Source organism: Pygoscelis adeliae, unplaced genomic scaffold (genome assembly GCF_000699105.1).
Source record: "Pygoscelis adeliae isolate BGI_AS28 unplaced genomic scaffold, ASM69910v1 Scaffold66, whole genome shotgun sequence".
Classification (NCBI taxonomy): domain Eukaryota; kingdom Metazoa; phylum Chordata; class Aves; order Sphenisciformes; family Spheniscidae; genus Pygoscelis; species Pygoscelis adeliae.
Window position 1 is genome coordinate 821,988 of NW_008825167.1, and position 23,377 is coordinate 845,364.

General features: G+C 36.6%; 1 protein-coding gene across 1 annotated transcript in view; it reads right to left on the bottom strand.

Moving 5' to 3' along the window:
• Positions 1–8,461: 8,461 nt before the first annotated feature.
• HHIP (hedgehog interacting protein) overlaps positions 8,462–23,377 on the bottom strand; it is a 73,232-nt gene continuing 58,316 nt past the window's right edge. The window contains exons 11-13 of the mRNA XM_009328752.1: positions 22,746–22,827; positions 12,189–12,337; positions 8,462–9,627 (exon numbers count right to left, since the gene is read on the bottom strand). Of these exons, the coding sequence (XP_009327027.1) occupies positions 9,434–9,627; positions 12,189–12,337; positions 22,746–22,827 (425 nt within the window). The 3' untranslated portion in view covers positions 8,462–9,433. The remainder of the gene's footprint in view (positions 9,628–12,188; positions 12,338–22,745; positions 22,828–23,377) is intronic.

Consider the following 23,377-nt stretch of genomic DNA (forward strand, 5'->3'; position numbering starts at 1 on the left):
CATCATTTCTTAATAAATTACAAGAACAAGCTCAATGACTCATGATGTCACCAGAACTACATGCTGCACTGTATTTATTGTAGTTATGTACTATACCTCACAGAATTATTTTACTTTCTATATGAATATATAGGTCCCACTAAGAAAGCAAAACAATCTTCTTTGATTTCTTCGTTCTTTATTTGCTATCTTTCAGCTGTTTTCTTCTGAGCTCTTCTTCAAATGAAGAAAATTTTTAAGAAAAATTATTTAAAAGAACATTGCTGCAACCGCTATATTTATTCATTGAAAAACTGAAGTAAAATACAGTTTTCAAATATCCTCAAATTTGGGTGAAGTTCAAATTTTCCTTGGATCCTAGTTCTCTGGCTGGCCACCAGCCCATATCGCTAATGGTATAACTAGCTGAAAAATGGAAAAACAATTTCATGAGAATTTCAAGATTATTTTGGCTTAGATCTGAAATGCAGAGATAGCATCGATATTGTAGTGTCAGTAATGCTTCATTCTTTAGTCTAAAAAATAAATGCAGGACAGGCTGAACGCTTTAGGTAAGTTAAATGTGTAAGACTAATTCAACAGCATTTCCAAACCACTAAGGTAAAATTAGTGTGTGAAAGCTCTTTAGTGCTCCCTGTCCAAACTGGTTTTTCTCTCACAGATGTAAGCTGCAAATGTAATTTGCATTTAAGTGTCATGATTAAATGTTCCTTATCAAAAAATATAGTGAGTTGATATATTGAGTTGGCCCTGCTCCCACATATATGCTTAGGTGTTGATTTCAATGGAACAGAACCTGTTACTCAAGATGGGGAGAAATGGAAAGAATTCCACACTGCATCCATTTTTTATGGCCCTTATTTACATCACTGGAAATGGTACATCTGAATTTAACATATGTTGATTTGATGACATGCTTCTCTGAAGATATTAAATAAACAAAACAAAGAAATGACTCCCAACGTTTCTCCCATCGTTACTGAACTAATTCTCCAAGATATGTGCACTTGAAAAACCTGTACATGAAATCCCCTTGTTCAAGCTGTATGTGCATTCACCTATTGCTTGCAATGATACAGGTATCTTTTCAATATGGAGGTCTTAATTTTCACTCTCATTTATCCAGAAACAAACAGGAAACCCCATTGCAAACTTCCATTTCCAAAAATAACAGTAGTGTTCAGTCACATTTTATGAAAGCATCTTAGAATTTATATAAATAAAGCTAGTGTACATTTCAAAGAATATATAAAATGCTGGTGTTTTGCTTTTACTGCAAAGATCAAAGAGCCAATTAAAATTAAAATTTCATGAATTTTAAATTATGCATTTAGTCATAACAAAAATATTAAAAACAAAAAAAATTAAAGCAGCAGGTGTACCTTCTATAGTAAGATAAAGTTTAATATATTTTATTAGCTTAAGGGACACAGAATAACTATCTATCCAGAACTTCAGGCATGCATTTACATAAATATATTAAATTAAGAAAAGCAATTATACACTTAAACATCCTTTTGTCTAAAAAAAATCATTAAATCCACAGATTAACAATAAATCCAACTCTATGCATTTATCACTTCCAGATACAACTGTTCCATTTCTCAGATATTACACAAATACATTTGTTAGAATTTATATGCATTATACATATATTATATATTACATAATAGTGTGTATACATACATGGTGTTCAATAATATAATAATAATTTGTACTTTTTATAGCACTTTTCATTTGAAGAGCTCAAAGCGCTTTACAAGGATTGATTTCACTAATTTTCAGATGGAAAGTGGAGGCACAGAGATGCAATTATTTCAGGTTATACAGAATTTATGACAGACAGTAGCTGAGTTATCTTGTTGAGAACTTCAGCCATGCTGTCTCCCTAAAAAGAAATACACATATAGCATATGTAGTCTACGTAGGTAGACTTGCAAAGACTTGTAAGGTCTCAAACCAAGAAAGCACTTAATTATATTAATAATGTTAAGCACATGACTTCAGTGAGATTCATATGCTTAAAATTACTTGTGTGCTCCAGTGCTCTGCTAGATTGGTGCCTGTATATGCTTAGTAGCATAATACAGTTTATAGAAGATACTTAAGCATCGTTTGAATGATATTTTCTAAGCTATTTTCCCACATTTCAAATGTACATACAGTACCTGACAGATACTATAAAATAAAACTAATTGAACAGAGGAATATCACAACAGTAATGTTCTCAAGTGACAGAATTTTGTTATTTCCTTTTCCCTTTCTGCTTGGCTCCCATTACAATCTAATTGTTCTCAAAGGGGAATTGAAGTTTTAATTCTGCAGTATATTTCGTGGGGGACAGCTAAGAGCATTTCTGGATAATTCACAGGGTAGGGTTACTGCTTCTGGTATTAATGGAGATCACTACAAGATACATCTGGTGACTTAATACCAGATGGTTTCTGGTCTTGGTATATCTTGATATGAATTAAGTTCATTCTGCACACCAGTTTTGACTCTGCCTAGAACATTTTCCTTTTAGCGGCTCCTCCTAGGAACATTCAGAAAATGGGATTTGTTTGTTACTGCCTTGTGACGCAAGCCACCTTTTTGTCCTACAGCAAAATGCATCCTACATTAAAAAACCCCTCCATTAAAAAACCCCTCCAAAACAGCCACCTCTCTCTGCCTTCTTTCCACCCAAGAATATTGTGAACACAGCCCCTGCATATATTCACATGCTTTAGCTGGCGCCTTCTTTCTGAGATTTCCTGGGAATTTAAGCAACTTTTCATTTAAAATTTTTTTCACTTCTGTTTTCATTGCAAAATGAAGATAAATGGGAAAAACCTCATAGACTGTAAAAGGAACTTAACTATATGATACATGGGACCCTACTGATGGCTTATAACAGATGGAAAGTTGTTTTTTATCAGTAGAAATAAAACTCTTCTCCAATAATGCAGCTTGCTGTTTGTGCACATTCTTAGCAATAATTTCTGACATTTTTGATTGTGGAAGCCAGTGTGTGTGCAGTAGACAATAGATAAAGACACACATTAAATGTATATAACACAGAATATTATTTTTTTGTGAAATCCTATAGCATGAAATGATCACTAGGATGATATATTTTCAGTACTGAGAGCTCTGGCAAGCAGGTGTGTCACCTGGCTTTCAAATCAAACTGTACAGTGTAACGTGAAGAAAAATTTCCGATGGAAGCCTATGGGAGTTTTCTTTGGGTTATGGGACAACATGATAATCCTTTGCTAATATATAGACCAAAGTAGTAATTATTAATAACTCATGCGTGAACTGAAGGAAAAAAGTTGATGTGTCAGTTGAACCACTTGTACAGTGCTATAAAATAGCAATGTTTCTCTTTTCCCAGATAAGGCATTAGTAATACTGTCTGATTAGTCAGTCTGCCCAGTGTAAATCTATGCAGAATTAATTGCTGTGCTAAGATTGTTTGGATGTTGTGCATTTTATAGCACGATAAATTCTGTGTGCAGAGTCGTAATTGAAATCAATGAGTACAAAGGCAAGCAGCTATCCCTTTGCCTCGCACGCGTCTATAGAATGCCTGCTCACGTCCCACCCCATAATCGCTTACATCTGCCATTTCAGTACTGCGGAGTCTCATCGCTTTCAGTCTTACTAGTCTTATTAGTGAGGGTGACACCAACATTTTTGGATTAGGATATAGTCTTGATTGAAATATTACACCATCCCTATTAAATACAGGAAGAAAGGTTTGAAAATGTGCCTAACACTGCTGAATTCAGCCTTTGTAATACTGGACTCAAAACAGTTGAGGGAAGTCTTTCATGGATGCTTGTGAGCATCTGTGGGGGCAACTTTGGGCCCTGTCTTACTATGGCTATTTCATAAAATGGGGCCACTAACTTGGTATTTTAATTACTTTCCTGCTTAGTGGCATATGCTTACATATTTGAAATAAGCATATATATGTGTGAAAGAGAAAAAATGTGAGCTAATTGCTCAACATTTTAAAAGTATCAAGAAGTCTGGCAGATTTAATAGACCCCTTGTGTAACTGTTGGCAATACCTATAAGGAAACCCAAGAGGACTGGTTATGCTCTGTATGTCTTTAAGTAGGACACGCTCCGTACGGCTTTATGCAGGGCTGAATCTGCAGTCTTATTCCAGAAAACCTTGGTGTGTCTAATGACTGCAGATGCAGACACAGAGAGGTCATGCACATCACGCACTGATGTCTGAAGTTAAGATCTTCTGCCAGCTAAGTGGATATCTTTTAAGGACTTAATCCTGTAACTAATGAAGTCAATAGGCGATTTTCAGTTGACATCAATGGACTTCGAGTCAGGCCCTCAAAGATTAAAGTAATCCTGTACTAAGCTTTCAGGTGGCTTCTGCTGTTTCACACCTCTATCCTAAAACGTACATCTGCCTTATTTCACTGAATTACTCTGCTGTTGAAAACAACGAACATTTTAGCAAAATGGTCTTAACTTTTTTCAATGTTTCTACAACATTTTGCCCTGAAACTACTTATGGAAATATTTATCATTTTTTTGTAGCCAGCACCCAGATTACTTGGTACGTATTTTCTGCAAATTTGGATTAGAATAAATTTAAAGGGTTGGTTGCCATTTTGGTAAGATTCTTAGTTAATTTTTTTTAAATGACAAGAATAAAATATTGGTCAATTTTCAATATTGCAAAATGGGAAAAATTAGTTTTTATTTACTTCGTTACTCCCTTCTGTTTTTTCTGAGACAAAGATCACCTTTTAAGTTGGACAGAAGATCAAAATGGTATCATTCCTAATTAAACTGATACACAGTTAAACTAAAGGATAGTAAATTTAAATGCATTAATGTTTTTTAAAGGATTTACAGAAATAAGGAAAAATAAGCAGAGCAGGATGTCCTCGGAGTTGTTTTTTCCGTATAGACCCAGTCTTATAAATGCCTATTTCATGGATGCAAGTAGAATTACATGTACGAATATGTATTTTCACCTTAATGGGACTTTACACCTGTGAAAAATTACTTGTTCGTAAGTGACTTCAGAGTCTCCATTTTGCATATTTGTACATGAAAAGGTCCTCGTTTCTAACCACAAATTAGAGAAAATGTATACTGAAAAGCAACATTTCATCATCTCAGGAATGTCGTTCTGCTTTTTACTTGAGGCATCTGGTTATTGGATTGAAATCGTTAACTTTCTGATAAGCGTAGTGATTGTATAGTGACGTAGTGCTTTCTCCCTCCCTCCAGCTTCAGTCTGTCTGCGGCTGAGCTTCACAGCCTGAGGCTGAGCTGCTCGAGGCTGGTACTCCTGAACTGTAAATGTCCAGCTAAGATACAGCATTGGAAGTCACTATAAAATAACAAAGTTCTGTGGAACGGTCAAAAGATAAAACCCTCAGCCTGCTGGGAAGCCTCTTTGATGCACACGTCTGTTAGGCAGTTTCAAAAATAATAAGCATCACCTGCAGCAAAGGAAGGAGCTGCAAAGCCAAAATGTGGAGAAGTGAATGAGAGGAGATAAACAGCGGTGTCATGTTGGCGATATAGAACGTATACTCTTATTTATACCTAACTTACATTTTGTTTGCATGAAATAGAATAACCTGTGAGAATTTAAAGGTACAAAGGGTTTGCATCTGTGTCTCTGACTGTTAATGGAAGAAATTTATTTCCTTGAGGGGGAGGGTTTGAGTTAATATTTCTTATTGGACGCATTAGAAAAATGAGTCTACTGTTTTTCTGAAATGGAGTGAAACAATTTGGAGCTGATTTTACATAACATCTTTTTGTCCCCCTACTTATCTATGGAGTAAAGATGTTTCTCCTTATATTCCAATAATACGCCTTCTTTCTGATCAGTGGCATTTAGAAAGAGAAGGATGAAGGTTTCTGTCCAAAATAATGAGGGTTGAAAACTAGCAGACATCAGGAATAGAGTTATGTTTCTTGCAACAGGTATGTTTGTTCTCTTTGAACAGTAGAAAGCCTCAAAGAATGCTTGAAATGTACAATGTGTTGGCAACAGAGAGGCGGTATCTCCAAATAAAGGAAGAAATGAATGGAATAAAAGATTAGGGGAGAGAGAGACAGAGACAGAGACAACTTGAACACATACATAAAATCCCTTCTGGAGGCCCTTATCTAATTGCCTCATTTATCTAGTTTCATTTATAAGCTCAGTTTTATTCTGGGACACTCTCGGAGGTTGTGTGAGAATGGCTGCAGAATGACCTAACTGGCAACGGGCTTTCTACAGACCCTTTTTTTTTTTTTTTTTTTTTTTTTTTCCTTTTTTTTTTTTTTTTTTTTTTTTTTTTTTTTTTTTTTTTTTTTTTTTTTTTTTTTTTTTTTTTTTTTGTATGCCAATTCTCAGGGCAATTACTGCAGTTGCCCTTTTTATATTAGCATCTTGGGTGGCTAGGCCTGGGGTTTACTCACTCTTTTTAATAGTATAATTTCTTTTGATAAATAAGCAGCTAGGATTTTTTGTGTCTTTTTTTCGAGAATACTTCTTTTCCACTGGGACTTCCTATGTACCCATGTGGGCTTAACACAGATGCTTGCTTTCACATGATATAAAAGATGATTTAAAAATGAAACAAAACACTTTCCACAAACTATCTCCCCTCTCCCTCTAATCTTCACTTAGATTACTTCTTAGTTTTGAAGTTTTGATGCAACGTCTGAAACAGAAATTTTCTTTTTAATAAAATAAACTGAAGTATTTTGCTTAAATTTTGAAAGTGATTTTCTGGGTGCAGCACAGCTGATGTGAGTTTTTTGCCATTGATTTGAATGAGGCCTGGATTTAATTCTTAGCTTTTACTGGAGTTTTATTTTCTGATTTCACTAGTAAACTAAATTGACTTTCTTTTAAGATCAAAACTCTAAGATCATTGTTATCCCTTCTCTACATGACTATGGCATATATATTACTGGGGATCTTCAATTTAGGTACCACCCGTGGTATTTTTTAAGTCTCCAGGAACTAAACAGTGAGAAAAGAACTGTCACATCTCCCCAGCTGGTTGTTGAAAATAATGCATCACAGTGGAGTTAAAGTTGGGTTTACTTTTAAACATATTTCATTAAAGAAAGTGTTAAAGATGTTATCTCTGTCAGATATTTAAAAGTTGCTAAAATACTTCAGCGACTTTCTTGCTTTGCCGATTATGAAGAGTGTAATAAAACCGTGCTATTTGACAGATTTAGACAGCTGGCTCATTCATGAGAAGTTCACGTTTTTGTCACCCACGTTGAATAAGGAAAGATTAGATGCTAAGGTCAATTTACAAAAATGGTTGTCAGGACATTTTTTAATTGTAAAACTTTTTGTGATGGAATTCAGGGAAAAGACTAAAGGCAGAAAGCAGCGGAGACAAAGAGCTGCTATTAACCTACAGATGCTACCGCAGGGTGCATTTTAAGATTGGTCACACCGCTTAGCCAATGAAGTGTTCGTGTGACTATAAGGGACCACCCTTTTCTGGGGTGAGAGGGCAATTTGGTCTTCATGCTCATTTAATCCCGAGACGTCTTTCAATGGACTGTCAGTTGAATCTACATTGTGCAAAATTATGCATGCACTTTTTAATGCAGACCATTGTTCACTGAGCACTTAACCAAGATTTCTCAACCAATTTCCATTTGGCATGAGGTCACTCGAAACCCAGGCAAACATATATGGAAGGCAAATGTAATTTTCTGTTCCTCTGAGCCAGAATGCGTAAGACACAGAAATCCAAGTATCGGTCATGCTGTACTTTCAAATTTAATACTTAGTAATTGAAGACTGACAACTTTCTATAAAGGAAAATTCGTTGCACGTCACTGCCCTGGAGAGGTAATTTTGCTACTGGAGAGTAATATGGCTAAAGTCTTTTTGATCTTATTGCTTAACGCGTTGTAAATCGTTGACGCATGAGCAGCTGCTTATAAGAACCATAGGATGTGCACACTGTGGCTACTCTGCTTTCTTTTCATAGGCAAGATTTTATAAAAGCCAGGTAGTGCAAAGGAAATCTGATAGTCGGTAAGTAATGAGCCAAGAAACTGCCAATAACGCCCCAGAGCTGGAGATAAGAGGGCACCAGTTCTGAAGATACATCTAATTAGACTATTAATACTTTAGAAAACCTGACTATAGCATGTACACCATATTTATTGATACATTTACAAAGACTCAATTTTATGTTAGCTCTTCAAGGAACATTTACATTTAGAACCGCATTTGGCGAGAATCGTTATAGGTTTTGTACAAGTGACATCTTACACAGCCAACATGTGCTCATGTGAGCTCTCGTCCAGGGACGTTCCATTCAGTGTGAAATCGGCAGCAGTCTACTCGCGTATAATCTGGCCCGTCCTGTTACAGTGGAAATCACTTTATGAACACTTTTAACATATGCTGGAATTTTATTAGGATTGGTTGGCGGTTGATTTTTTCATCCGTCGTAAATGAATACAAGTTGACACAAGGATACATTTCTAGATTAGATCCACAACACATTAAAGAGTGTGTTTGCTCTCTCTTTCCCCGTCTTTCCAATTAAGTTGGTGAAAAATGTAACTTTAGTATTTTACAGGACATGGTAAAGCTGTCTCATCTAGGTGATGTCTATATTATAAAAATAAAATAAAATAATATAAATATGTAACATGAACCCAGTGCCCATCGTTAAATAAAATATATGATAAAAAGCAGACCTTCTAGGATGACTGGTTTTGAAATATGCGAATATAATTTAATTATTAAACACTTGAAACAATCTTGATATTAAGCTGCGATAACCAGGTTTTTGCATCTATGCTAGATAAAGAAATGCGTAACATTCTGTAATAGAGTTACATTGATGAAGGTGAAGGTTACAGTCTTACAATGAATTGCCTAGATAGGAATGCATTAAGGAGTTCTGAAATATTGTCTCATGATGTAGTTCAGTTCACCTTAGAAACTGTTACAACTGGATTTTATTAAGTCCAGCAGTTTATACAGCGATGTTTGAAAACTGCTCTCTTATTGCTATAATCAGATAGGTACAGCCACGAGATTTCTGGGATGTCAAAGAATCCATTAAGACATCACGAAAGTCCTTTGACAAAAATGTGGTTTACAGTGGAATTGCTTTGTAAACTATTTCTCATGAAGAAATAAATATTAAAAAAAATTCCACTAGCTGTAAAACCGTATTTGCGATAGTGCGTGCATGTGTATGTGTGCACGTATTGGGTATCGGTACGTCTGTGGAGACGTACAGAAATATTTACACACATACAAAGAATTTATCTGCACATTTGTGGACATTATACTTAAATTAATGAAGTAAATCAAATCACCAGTATTTCTTGCAGGATAACAGTCTTTTAAAAATGACAGGATTCAAAACAAATGCCCGTTGAAAGTGTAGTTTCCAAATAGTCCCAGAAACTATACAATATAGCTGGTTAGATCCAGCAAATAGGATGTCATGTCTAGGATCTGATCAAGAATACCTGCCCTTGTCACTCTTCGGATGTTTCTATCCACTTGTTCACACTGGGGGCCGAGATAGCCTTTTTTACATAAGCATTTATTAGGCCTTACACAGACACCTCCATGTCGACAGGCTGGGTCACATTTTGCTGTGGGGAAAAAACAGCGATTTTCTAATTTGTTTAGAACATCACGAACCGAAAAGATACAGTACGTATTCATTAAGAGCTTTTCTAAACTTATAATGATAAAGCACATAAATTAAAAACAAAAGAGAAAGGGCGAGATATTAGAAGGTTTGAAACCATATTTTTTAAAGTTTTAGAATATTAGGGGGAGGAAGTAATTTTGTATGTCTGAGAGGATGTCACCCAGGACAGACTGTGAAAGTCACATAGCAGATTTTTGAGAATGTCCAGTTCCCATATTCATGCTTGATTTTGGAGCGCATAGAAGACCCATCTCAAAAGACTTTAGGCTCCAAATGTCTTATCATTTGAAACAAGACATACAGCACATGTAGACCTTTAAACAGTGGGGGGTCTACCTCATCCCATTTCTTATGCTGGCAACCCAAAAACGTCCTGAAGTTGGTGAGACGTTTTAGCACCTGGCCATCTCGAAGCCAGCAAGTACTGAATCTCAGGTAAACCCCTTTGTACATGCAGAGTTCTGCACTACACGCTTTCCTTAGCAGAGCAGACTACAATTGACCACAGAGATGCGCTCCTTTGGGTCTTGAATCACTTATGCTTGGAATAAAATTGAATTCCCTTTAGAAAAAAAAAAAGAACCAGAGGATTTTTTCAGCTGCTTTTATCAGTTAGTTAACTTTCAAAGTTTTTCCCTCTCTCTTTAGTAGATGCCCAGCAATTTGCCTATAGAGTTCTAGGTTAATCAGCTTGCTTAAGTTTTTTAAATATAAATGCTCTTTTAAATTGTAGCCAGTGTTAGCAAAACTGACAATCAGTAACTTCAGTTTGGAAGTATTTTCTTCTGGGGCAGAGTCACAGCACTGAGATAAATATAATGTATCTTTCTTTTTGCAGACATTTTGCTGTTTCATGTTGTCTATTACAATAAAGCTATCATATTGATTTACAGAGACTTATAATACACTATATAAAAACAGGTTTCTTGATTTTATTCATGAGCTCCTTAATTATCCTAGGAGGAAACTCATGCCTCGTAAGGTAATTTTTCTTATTTAAATTGTAAGAGTAGCTTGAGGTCCAACCTAGAACATCTCTGGTAAGTGCTGCGTGGGATACAGGGAAGAAAGATCCTTAGTCTACATATTTTCTGTAGCTTTCTTGTACATTGCATCTATCAAATTATCTATCATAGAGCTGTAATTTTTTAAACAAAACAGATTATTCAAGACCCATTTATGTTCACACTGGAGACATTTTTTACTTTAAATTTCACTTGGACGAGGGCTGTAGAATGGGCCTCACTCTCTAAATGTAGGAAATCTCTGACTGACAAGTGAGGACAACTGAAGCTGGGCTATTTGGCCAGATTACCTCATCCATTTCTCCAACCTGCTTTTGTTGCACGGCTGTATGATGGTCAGCTCATGAATCTTGCAAGCAAGATACATCATTAGTGATGTCATTCATTTCCTTTCATTCCAAACGAAGTCACTCTTGCTCATCACTAAAACCCTGGAGGTTGCTGAAATTTACACTCCAGGCTGTAAGGAACTCGTAGCTGACCCTGCTTCAGCAGGGCCCTCCTGAGTGCCCTTCCAACCTGAATTATCCCTGGTCCATCGCGTGATCCTTGCTTTGTCTTACTCTGTGATTCTTTTCCTCTTTTGAGTTCTGCTGCCATTATGTTAACCTTATCTCTTTGTATCGGCATCTGGTCAAACTCGCTGAGCAAATATGCTCAGTCAGAAGACTGTGCTGGTACCCAGGCTTGCTCTGGAAGATCGGCATAGGCCAGAGTTACACAGCTCAGACATAACCACAGCCTCTGTGAGACAGTGATAGCACAGCTGTGGCACTCCAGGTTCATTCATCTCACCCCCTTGGTGGCATACCCAACATCCAGTTTGATCACAGTCACTTTTTCAAGTGACTTTTAAAAGGTATGCTACAGCAACAAGATAGGATTTAATAAAAGCACTGCGATTAATAATGAATTACAATAACGTTCTGATTATTAGCTGCTTTGTGATAAGTTGTACATAGAATTCTCTTTAACAAACTGGAGCCATTTTATTTTGTAGGATCAAAAGTAAGAATGTACCAAAACTAAAGTATTGGCGTTAAATTAGTGAAGTGCAAAACATGCAATAGTGATCTGCAGGTCTGATTTATCGTCTTTCCTGACAAGGTACTCCTATTTGACACTGACAATGATAATACTGCAGGTGGAAGCTGAATGTCCAGACACAGAACAGGAATTGATTGCATTTGCTTTCATTTTACAATCCTGGTGAAAAAATAAGAATACTGTTGTCTGTCATATTTATGCTATTAATTGCATTCTGTTAATGGTTCACATTGCATTAGATGTTTTAACTGTTGCTCTCATCTAAAGACTTACTGTTCTCCTACAATTCACGAGACCAGTATTTCTTTAATGTCTTAGAACTGATGGTCAATGACATATATTGAAAATTTCTCTCAGCAAATAATTAAAAGCAAATTATGACATGTCACTGCTTTTTCCACTTGTTGCCATGAATCTATATACAAACCAGTTCTGCAGAACTCTCCTTCCCAGCCTTGATTACAGCAGCATTTTCCTGTGGGAGTGCAGTGCCCGTTCCGACAATGCCTTGAGCATTCAGATGTCAGTATCTGTGCAGACTGAGCTGTTCTTTTGCATTCTTCGGGGACTAAAGGCCTGAATAAAAATATACGAACCAAGCAGATAGTTAAAAGTCGGGGTCAAGGAGAAAAACTTTGGGTTTTTATTAAAGGCCTGATTCTCTTTTATGGTATTATCAGTGGGATAAATCTGTGTTCTAAGGGGATTGCTTTTTTTCTCAAAAACACCAGTAAACATAGAGATGTTACATTACAGGAAAAATACAGTGTGATTTGCTATTCCTTCATGTAACTGCTTTCAGAGATCTTCTACAAGATTAAAAAATAGTCCTCGAGAATTCTTGAAGCTTGAGCCTGGCAAAACCAGCTTGCTGAAGAGCTTATCGCAGGCAGCATATATCTCTAGATAATATCATTATTAGACGTGCTAAATTCTACTGATTGTGTGGCTTTTCTTCGGAGAGTGCAAACAGTCATATAATTCAGTCCAGAATCTGATGGTGTCTTTTTGCTTTTCCAGCTGATTTATGTTTCCGATTGTATGCTAGGAAGAGTAATCTGAACAGTAACTTACATAAGTAAGTTTTATGTCACACATTATGACATGCATAATAATTTTGTGAAAGTATTACCTCTGTCTATGAATTCAGTTTGACATTGCAGATTTTTTATTTCCATATTTTCGTAAAATCATATTTGGATTATGAATTCCGGATACTTATTTAAGCATCTGAACATTAGGAAAGACTTTTTCATTATGAGGGTGACCAAGCCTTGGCACAGGTTGCCCAGAGAGGCTGTGGAGTCTCCATCCTAGGAGATATTCAGAAGTCTGGACACGGTCCTGGGCAACTGGCTGTAGGTGGCCCTGCTTGAGCAGGGGGGTTGGACCAGGTGCCCTCCAGAGGTGCCTTCCAGCCTCAGCCATTCTGTGGGTGATTCTGTGAAATGTATGCATGAAGGAAATTCTAGTTCAGCTGACTTGAAATATTTCTGATACTGGTTTTTTTGTTGGGCTTCTTGGTGTCAAGTCTTACGTAATGCAATTTTTTCTGTCGGTCTCTACAAAACATTTTGGACATCCAGTAGCCTTTTTTTGTTTATGAAAGCACAGTATTATCTTCCTTAACAAAGAAGGAACTGTAGTGTTAAGTGTGTAAAACACTTAAGTGTTTTAACTTAAGCGTGCCCTAACTGTTGATACGACTTCCAACGGTTTTTTAGATGTTTATTGTTTTTTTTTAATTTAGCTGTATGTCATCATGCTGACCACTTACTTTATTTGCTGTCTGAGTTCAGCAGCTAGAGACTGATAGGATCATCACAAGGCTACAGGTTCCCAGTACAGGTTTTTGTCTCTGCTGTGGGTTTGATTGCACAGGAATAAGTTGAGAAAAGAACGTCAGGATCTCCCAAGAGATCTGAACAAGTAATTGAATGGGAGCATAATGGCAAATTAAGTTAATTAGTGACAAATACAAAATTATTCATTCTCAGGGAAATAATTTGAACTACTGCCATACATTCCTAAGCTTGAAATTTGCAGGACGAAGATTCTAATAGTTTTTTGGAGAGCTCAGAGAAACGTTGGCTAAGTGTCCAGCTAAAATCCAAACAAACCAAAACAAAATTGTATGAGAGAGAATAGAGTAGAACATAACATTGTTCATTATACTGACATCAGTATTAAAACCCCAATTACATGCAAATAGCTGGAATAGTAACTTGTGCACTGATTACCCTGTCAAATATTAAAATCCTAGACTGATACTCCTGTGTGGAGTAAAATCTTTGAAGTCTGAGAAAGAAGAGGTATGATGGAGGTGCGAAAAACAGTGGCAGAAAAAAAGAGGCCGAAAATTGGGCATTCTTGTTTATTTCCCATTTCAACATCAGAAGAAACATCGAGGGAAAAAATTAAGCCAAAGAAAATAAAATTAACTAGTTCAACTCATGGCTTCTAAGATATCAATGAAGCTTATGTTATAGTAGGATTTTAAAAAGATATTTCTGTGCACAATGGGGCCATTCAAGGTAATATTAGATAGGGTAAAAATAATTTTTAAGAAAAATAAGCACTCATACCTAATGTCATAGAAGTCCCTCAATAGCTGACCGGGCTTACATAATGGTACATTACAGGGTTTCTTGCATTTTTCTTTGAAAGAGTAATAGAGTACAGGCTCACTGGTTTGTTTCACCGTAGCACTTTCTGTGCTCAGTCTTAATTGCTACCATGATTATTTAAACATCCATACAGAAGAACTGGTTCCCGAAAGATGTTAAGGACAGGAAGAATGTGTAGATGCATCTTTAGCGTAGCACCAAGTTCTGATCTCAAAAGCACTTCTGAGAGTCAGAATTAAGGTCCTGTATTATTTAAGGGCTTTGAAACATGTTTTGACACCTTTCATGCAGCATATTTGAAACCCTTTCAGGTTTTGTGTTTACATATTTCCACAGCTGTCTTTTAAATATAATGCATTATTTTTTTGACCTGTAAGGAATTCCAGTTCTGTAGTAATGAGTGCATTACATATGATCTGGTTAAGAAAGTTCCTACACTTAAAAATGATATGCAAGATTCACAGGCAATGCTGTTTTGGAAACAGTTCTACAAAACGATATGATTTTCAGTGGAGACTTGTTCATATTTAAAGTAAAAAGATTTGTGTTCTTCTACCTCTGGGGAAAAAAATGTAAATTTGAATTGATTTCTTTATAGCCAACTGCATCGGAGAAAACATTCTTTCTTCATCTGTCTCTGTTAAAGCCCATTTCTTTCAAGTTACTTTAAATGGGAGTCTTCTCTTTTTCTTGTTCAAACACAAGTACAGTACTGTGTTTAGCAGGAAGCATAACCTCAGGTTCCTGGAGCATCTCTTGGAAAAGAGCTCCAGTGGCATATCTTTAGCAAAGAATGACCTCATAAGCCACAGAGATATTTTATTTGTGAAGATAATGATTTATTTTATTAATAGATGAAAAGTATTTATCTATGATAGTCCTGGAATATATGGTTCTTTTTTTATTTGTATTTAACTAGGGAGGCAGAAATCATACTTTTTTGTATCCAGCAAAGCATGGCTGGTCACTTTTATGATTTAAAGTTTTCTAGTGCTCTTGGTACTTGTGAGTATAACCTTGCCTTTTATTCTACCATCAATCAATAACTTGCACTCATCAGCCTCGGATAATATTTATTAATGGTGGGGTGGAGTAGAAACAAAGATGGAAAAAATTCTGGTTGGCAGAGTGCCTTAGGAGAAGAGGAATACAAATGCAGCTGCAGCAGAATCCTTCTTGTGTATGAGAAGAATTACTGGTTTTCCTTAGTTGTACTATGGGAAAAGCCACACTTCTTTCTCAGGATTTGAATGCCGTTATGGTACCAACATGTATGAAGAGAAAGTCTCTGCCCCACAATACTTACACTGTGTATCTTAAGGCTTTAAAGGGGTGGAAATTTTCAGGCTCAGCATAAGTTGAACTGAATCTCCCAAAGATAACAGAAGTCTTGAAACTGACTGTTGGGACTTGATCTTTCCAGCACTTAGACAAGCCTATGATTTTGTTTATATAACTAGTGCTTCGCTGTGTCTCCTGACATGGAAAATGGAGGGGAATAGATGGAGCCACACTGTGGGCTGGAGAGAATTTTTTTCCTTGTCTCCCTCAATCTATAAAACTCTAAAGGGTACAGCTTGATTACTCTTACAGTAAGCACTATTTGGTCCGCAGAAAGTCAGCCAAAAATGTAGCTGATAATGACTATTTATATGGTCTGTACAATTCTAGTTATCTTAAAGAGCTGTTCATATATACAGTACAGTACAGTATATCTTGCTTGTTAAAACATGCTTTCATGAAACTGTGTAACAACCCTAAATGTATGGAACATGGAGGAAAAGTTGTACAGGGGGCTGGGGCCCTCGCTGGGTCCCTTTGCTGACGTGTGCAGTGAGCTGGGAATTCTTGACTGTACTGTTAGTTTAGAAGCATATAAAAGTCTAACATGCTTTAATAGATTAAAACTCATCCTGCAACTGCTTAGGATTTCATGCTTTCTTAGTGCATCTCTTCACAGTTCCACTAAACGCACAGAGTGATTTAGTTACTACATGTGCTAGCCTGTAACTCGGACATATATAAATCAATGCAATTGGAGGGTCAAATTCAGCAGTAATACAGTGGTACTGAACCGAACACCATTCCTCCATCGTGCCTTTGACACAATATCAAAAATCTCTACTTTCCCACTGAAGTGAGAAAAAGACTAGACAAAATTCCTGGATGTTCAAATTCAAACAAGAGACACGGCCGTAGAAATCCTGATTGTGGTACAAAATATAAGGAAAGAATGCTATGCTCCAATTAACTGCACACAAGATATTAGGTATTAGAATGATGCTTAAGTATATCACCAAAATTTGTGCATTAGTTGTTTGGTTTTTTCCTTTATAAGGAAAAATGTCAAGAAAAAATAATTTTGGTTCACTACTTGTCATAGACTAAATTTACTACTTGTCATAGAATAAATATAGCATCTCTTCAGGTACAGCTTCTAAAATTAAAAAGTATACCTTTAGTCCTGGGAGAGATGCCAAAAGCTCGTTACTTGTCTCCAGATTTACTACATGGGAATAATGTGGAAAAAACTCCCAGCTTTTAAGATTTAAACTCAGCAGCATATCAAATTTATTCTTATATGGTATACTTGTTCATGACCTCTCGTCTTAAGAAATTCTGTCATGTTTGAAAACTAGTCCCTAGTGAAGCCTGTATCAATGTTAATAGCTAAGAGGTCAATGCAACTGCTAAACAGTTTGTATTACTGTCAGGGTGGTCATGAAAACAACACCTGCTGCATGAGCACTTGGCAGCTGGGTCAACAGGCACTGTGGGAATTTATCAATTTAGGGGGCCACTTGCATAACACTTTGACTGATGAATTGGGAAAGACTGGCTTACTGGGCTAAAGCTGCTCTATTATGTATGACTTTCTTTAGGATGGCAGAGGCTTCCTGCAGGCTCCAGAAAATAAGCAAAAGATAAACTGAGCTGTTTTTTCCTTATAAAGCGATAAAAAGTGAGAACTCCTTAATAGCCAATGCTAGAAAGACTAAAAAAAAGGGGGAAAAAATCCCAAACCAAAACAAAAACTTTTACAGTCAGTGAGCTGTGATATGACTGAAAAAAATCCTTAGGTTTTTCCATCGTGGTTACAAAGGAGGTTTTGTGAAGTACTTCTGTAAAGTGAAACTCTCTAGACTGGTATTTGCAAAAAGCTCTCATTTCTCTTTAGTGTCTCTTATGGGAATAGTAACTGCATGTGGGTTTGTAAATGAGATAAGAATTTTGCATGCTCTGGCTAAACTAAACATAATTAGACATTAATTCTGGCTTTCCATTCCCTCAAATAACTTAAGGGATAGTAACTTTCTGAACAGAAAGAAATCATATGGCCCACCTGGGCTGGTGAGAGCTCATTCTACAGAGAGTTTCCAGTAGTAGCTTCAGAGTATATCTATAACCCATCAGAACTGAGTATCTTGATGCAGATTAGTCTAATACCGTATGTTTCCGAGTTTCCATTTCCATAGTAATTAGTCTTCAAGAGGGCTACGCTTTCATAAATGCTATTCTTCTATCATACCATCAAACACTCGACTCACACTAAAAAATAAAATCACCAATGTTTTTGTAAAGAGCCTGAACAATGTCAAAATGAGGTATGACCTAGATATTGTGTTTGAAATCAGTCTGTTTGGAAATACTCTCCGATAGCGGAAATCCCAGAAGGTGATGATGGAAAGGATGATAAGTGGAATTACATACTCTGGAGGGGCATGCAAGAGGAGTGAGATGGTTTGAATCAAGTTCAAGTTTCAATCCAGTGGAAAGCAGCTATTCTGGCTGTTGATACGAAACATATTGAAATGCAGACCTGTAAGGTGTTATAAGGAGAGGAAGAGGAAATCTTCTTACATGTGCAAGGACACTTAAGCTCTGCCCTCTTTCATAAAAATCACCTGCTGGCTGCAGTGAGCCATCCTGGTCAAAAGAATCGTTCATCCCCTTTGGAATCACGGCAGCGACAGTGGCAAACACTTAAAACTTCACAGGGGATATGCAGCACTGTGTGACTGCCCTGGGTTTAGTCTTATCTTTTAAACGGAACTCTTGCGTTGCCCGTCAGTTTGCGTACTCTTCTCTGAATCTCTTTCATTTTATCTATAATTTGCTTAGAGATAAAAGTGATCATAATAGAAATATTCTAAAAGAAGACTTACAGAGTCACATTATGGCTGTTCTGCCACCTTCCAAAGTTTATTTTCTTACTTCTTCGTCTGTCCCTCTCTATGGTTTTCAAAGAACAGCTAGTATTAATGTTTAAATTACAGCTGATACGAACCTATCAACAGAACCTATTTCTTATTTACATATGCATTTTTAATATTGCCTACAGCTGATTTTCTCCTCTCATCATGCTAGAAAATGATTACTTTTTCTTTTCTAATGGGTTTGTCTCCTTTTTTCTCTGTTGTTGACTAAGCGGAATATTTGGACCTACACACATTTTCTGTATCACTGTTTACCGAGTTATTTTCCCTATGCATTCATCAATGTTTTTGTGATTGATATTAGTATGTATTTGTAGAAGGAGAAAGAGAGACAGAAAAATTATAAAACAGAAAGTAGAAAAATAGAAAATAAAGAGTTTTACTTTTTTGGCCAGAAAGACAATTTATAAAATGCTAGTATTTGCACTGGTCTTCAGGACATCTGACTAACCCTACCTTTTAGTTGAGAAGTATGTAGGTCTCTCTCCCTACGTTTTCTCATTAGTTCCTAACCCTGGAAAGCAGTTTACTTGTGATAACACTTTTTTATAACCATCAAAGAATGGCTGTATTTTTCAGAGACACAGTTTTAACTTGAGAAATTCTTCTTTTGTCTGCTATTTTAACTCATTTACCTAATGCTGGTTTTATGTGTTTGTAATTCTTAGGGTTTCCCACATCTCCTCCAATCTCAAAGATAACTATGCTATTACCTATACCCTTCACTCTACTCCATTTTGGTAATAGGTAGTATATGTGTATTTTGCAGCACCTCACATACTTGGTTTTTACATTAATTTTTAACTTTCCTGTTTTTGATTTATCACTTGATTGCCTAAGAGCTCCCAAGTACTAATGTAACATTATAACAACCTTGTTACAAAGAGAAGTATTATTTAATTCTGTGCTTTTGATGTGAGGCTATTTAGTTATTGACGTGAAGTATTTGGAGGAACTGAACAAAAGTTTCCTGTGGTACCTTGAATTCTATGTTTCAAACTGCCTTGATGGAGGGATTCAAACCCTCTGTGTTGATAATATTTATCAGTTTGTCATACATCGCCTCAGTTTAGCACCTCATTTTTATTACATGCGAAGGACTGTTTTAGGATAGGACTTTCCCATTGCTGATTATTGAAGACTAATGCGAAGGGTTCTCTGGATTACCCTCATCCTCTGGTCTTCTAATGTTTTAACCTGCCCACTTCTTTTGAATTTTTTTCTACTGCTAGCAATATCCAAGTAGTAGCTTTCTTTCTTAAGCTATATTTGAGACAAGGAAATCAGGATCACGGTTATGTTTGAGAACAACTTTGATTATGCAGTAGTTTTCTACAAAGATCAAAAGAAACCAAATCCTGCATCTTCATGTAACATTTATTATTTAGAATAAAAGAATAATTTCATAAGCTTGCAGCAGCTTATGAATGACCACTAGCAGAAGAAGATTGGTTTTTGCATGAAGTTATTAATTTCCAGCAAAGGGCTACCACAAGGAATGATAATTTTGTTCTTTTACACTGCCCCATGCATGGAAGGCTCTCTCTGCAAATTGATGAGTCTTCCGGGGCCACCCTCACAGGGTTTTGTTAGTAAGTAATGAATTTCTAAGATGTGACAAATCAATACGTTGATGACTATATTTATACCTGATGCTCGTAGCCCTCCTGTAGCATCTTTATTTTGTGTTCTAGAAAGCTTACTGTGATAGGGTTTACACCTATATTTGATGGATTTGTATGGCGCATACCATGGGGAAGACATTAAAAGGAGCAACAAAATATTAGCATGCAAAAAAATATTAGCATGTGAATAACGATTAATATTTTGTTAACAAAGCTTTACATGAACATTTGCCAAAGCCATGGAATTTTTACATTGTTTACATGTGTAATGTGAAATTAGCATGAAATGGTAAATAGAGCTGCAATGCTCTTTTGTGGAAGTAACTCATTATCTTTCACTTAAGAGCCTGCAATGGTGTGAGACTGAAAAACAACAAAACTCAAAACTGCCTGAATGAAAATTATCCCGTGTTTCTAAAAAGTGTTACCAAAAACTATATCCCTTTGCCACAGTCTGTTTAATTTCAACTGTGTGCCAATTTACAAAAGTATTTTATAGTTTTCTGGTTACTTTCACCAGTAACCAAACACAGTCTTGACCCTTTTCCATACGTGAAAACAGCCAACCGTGAGTGCAGCAATGGGAGGTCTGGCCTTTCAGGTATGTCAGCTGAAGACCACCCTACTGGAAGAGGTAACAAGAACAAAAAGCCGAGGTCAAACAAGGCAGCCCCATGTAATTAGATACTAATAGTGGATTTAGGGTGTAAAATTCACTTAAAACCATACACCAACAGACTAAACAATCCCAGTAAGAATGGCAAGTTTTGTTCTAAAAAAATGTTTTTAATACCAGAAAGCATAAATAAAACATACATAATAATCTTGACTGACAGACTGCACTAACCTGCAGTAACATCTGCTTCCAAATTATTTCCTATAGGTTTGGGACAGTATAATTATAAAACACTGAAACTCTACTGTAACTTACAGTACAGTGTGCATCCAATTTAATGAATTTATTATTGAATTAACTTGCTGCCCCGCTAAAAATTTTTAGAATTCAGATTCTGACAAGAAAATAAATTCCTCTCTTAAACAGTCAACAGTAAAACCAAAAATGCAAGCTAACTGTATGTGATGTTAATGTGGAAACATGCTGAAGTAGATGCTGAACAAACAGGCAGTTGCTTTTGCAGGGTATGATGGGGTCAAAGTAATTAATACAACAAACTTCATTTCTGTTGGCCGTTTCATTTTGTGTTAATTGCTGATGCTTTTGCAGGGTGGTGTGGTACCTTTACATGCCACAGACTTGGTCTGATGATAGAGCAGCAAGATCCGTCATGAATAAAATGGTATTTCTCCAGCTAAAGTGAGTATCTGCTAGTCATCTTCTCTTATTGTTGCTGGGGCCCCTGGATCATGTTGGGGACTGGCTTTCTGCAGTCTTTCAAGATTCCCTAATATTTTCATAGCTCTAGCTGCTCTGCAAAGAACCTGAAAGTGATCACATCTCAAGAAACTCTGGTTTGATAATTTTCATTTATTCTCACTTTACAACTGGTAAATTAGTCTAAATAATTAAACCAATCATATTATTTCTGTGTCTTATAAATTATTTGAGTGGGATTTATAAGCCTCTTGGAAACAGTGCTTTAAGAACTGTTAAAGAATGTAGTGTATTTTTGGCATGCAGTCCAAGGACAGAAGGTTTCCTTCCTTGGTGCTCCAAACCTCCCCAGGGAGAGACAGGTAAATGCAGGTGTATGGAAGGATGTTGAAAACTAGTAAGCAGTGACAATTCACACCCACTGAGGATTCAGTCCTCTGTATTCTTCTCCGTTGGTGGTATCTCCTATACAACAGAAGAGATGTTTGGGAAAGACTGAATTTGTCCCTCAGAGATTATGGCAAAACTGAAATTGAGGAATTGAGACTGAAACTGACTGGGGATGGCTTGTCCGCTAGCTAGTACTGTCAAATTATTTTCTGTAGTAGCTTTTCAGTATACAGAGTAGGTATTGTCAGCGTACTAACCTTTTGAGCCAGCTCCTGTTGTGCACTGTCCCACCGCAGTGGCAGGTAAGGCAACAGTAGCGCTGGGGAGAATTCCAGCATCTGCCTTCCACTGATGCTGCGTAATCTCTGTGGTACCTACAAGTCATTCGGCTTCAGAACTACCAGGAGCATCTTTTACCTGTACTGGTCCATATGGTTCCACATTAAATATCTCTACGCTTCTATGAAAACATGCAAAGAATGTGAATCTAGGTGGGAAAGTGGGCAGCATTTAGCATAATGTCGAAGAGCAAAAATTTCCAGAAGCTAGTGTTGGTCACACCTCTGTTGTTCTGACATTCACTTTCTATGAGATGGTGATTACTTTTAGTAAATCTATTCTGCTTGCTGCTAATGGTACATTTGCTTTTAGGAAGCCCCCTGCACTGAGAATTTCCCTTCTTATTGAATGTCAGTATTGCATAATACAGCTACACGGAAAGAACTACATTTACCTTTTGTTTTTTAACCTGTTGAAGGAAAGACTGATCGTAGTGAGAAATGCAGTGCTCACCTTTTTGGGTCAATGATCTTGTAGAGTTTTCCACTGTGAGGCTGTGTCATACTTTTACTGCTTGATAATATGTAAATCTCACCTGTTAAAGAAACCAACGCAATAAGTTAGTTCTCCTTTCCTAAGATGTCAAATACATGACTTTGGTGATCTAGCTGTATTTGCAAGATGAGATTAAAGAAACTTCAGAAGAAACACTCATCACTGAAACATACAACCGAATCATTGCTATTTGAAAATTTAAATAAGCACTTTCCCCAGATTGATGCTAAAATGTGAAAGATACTTCATCATGTACATTTTTTGTTTTATATTGTATAGAATTGGTTAAAACAAATAAAACTGGGGAGAAAGGGAGAAGAGGGGGATCGGTCTGCTCACGCAATATCTTTGCCCCTTAAGTCTGTAACGTTGGGAATAAAAGCAAGTATATGACACATCGTGTCATAGTGAGTGACACAGTTCACAGAATGTGAGAGACAGTTTGCCCCTTCCAACAACCCATTCTCTTCTTGGTTCTTCTTACAAGGCTGCTAAGGTGTAGCTGAGAGCAGTGTAGACAGCTTCAGCAAAGGAAAGATAGCCTTTACGTTTCTTCTTTTTAGACATTTACTATAATTTTGAATAGTTCA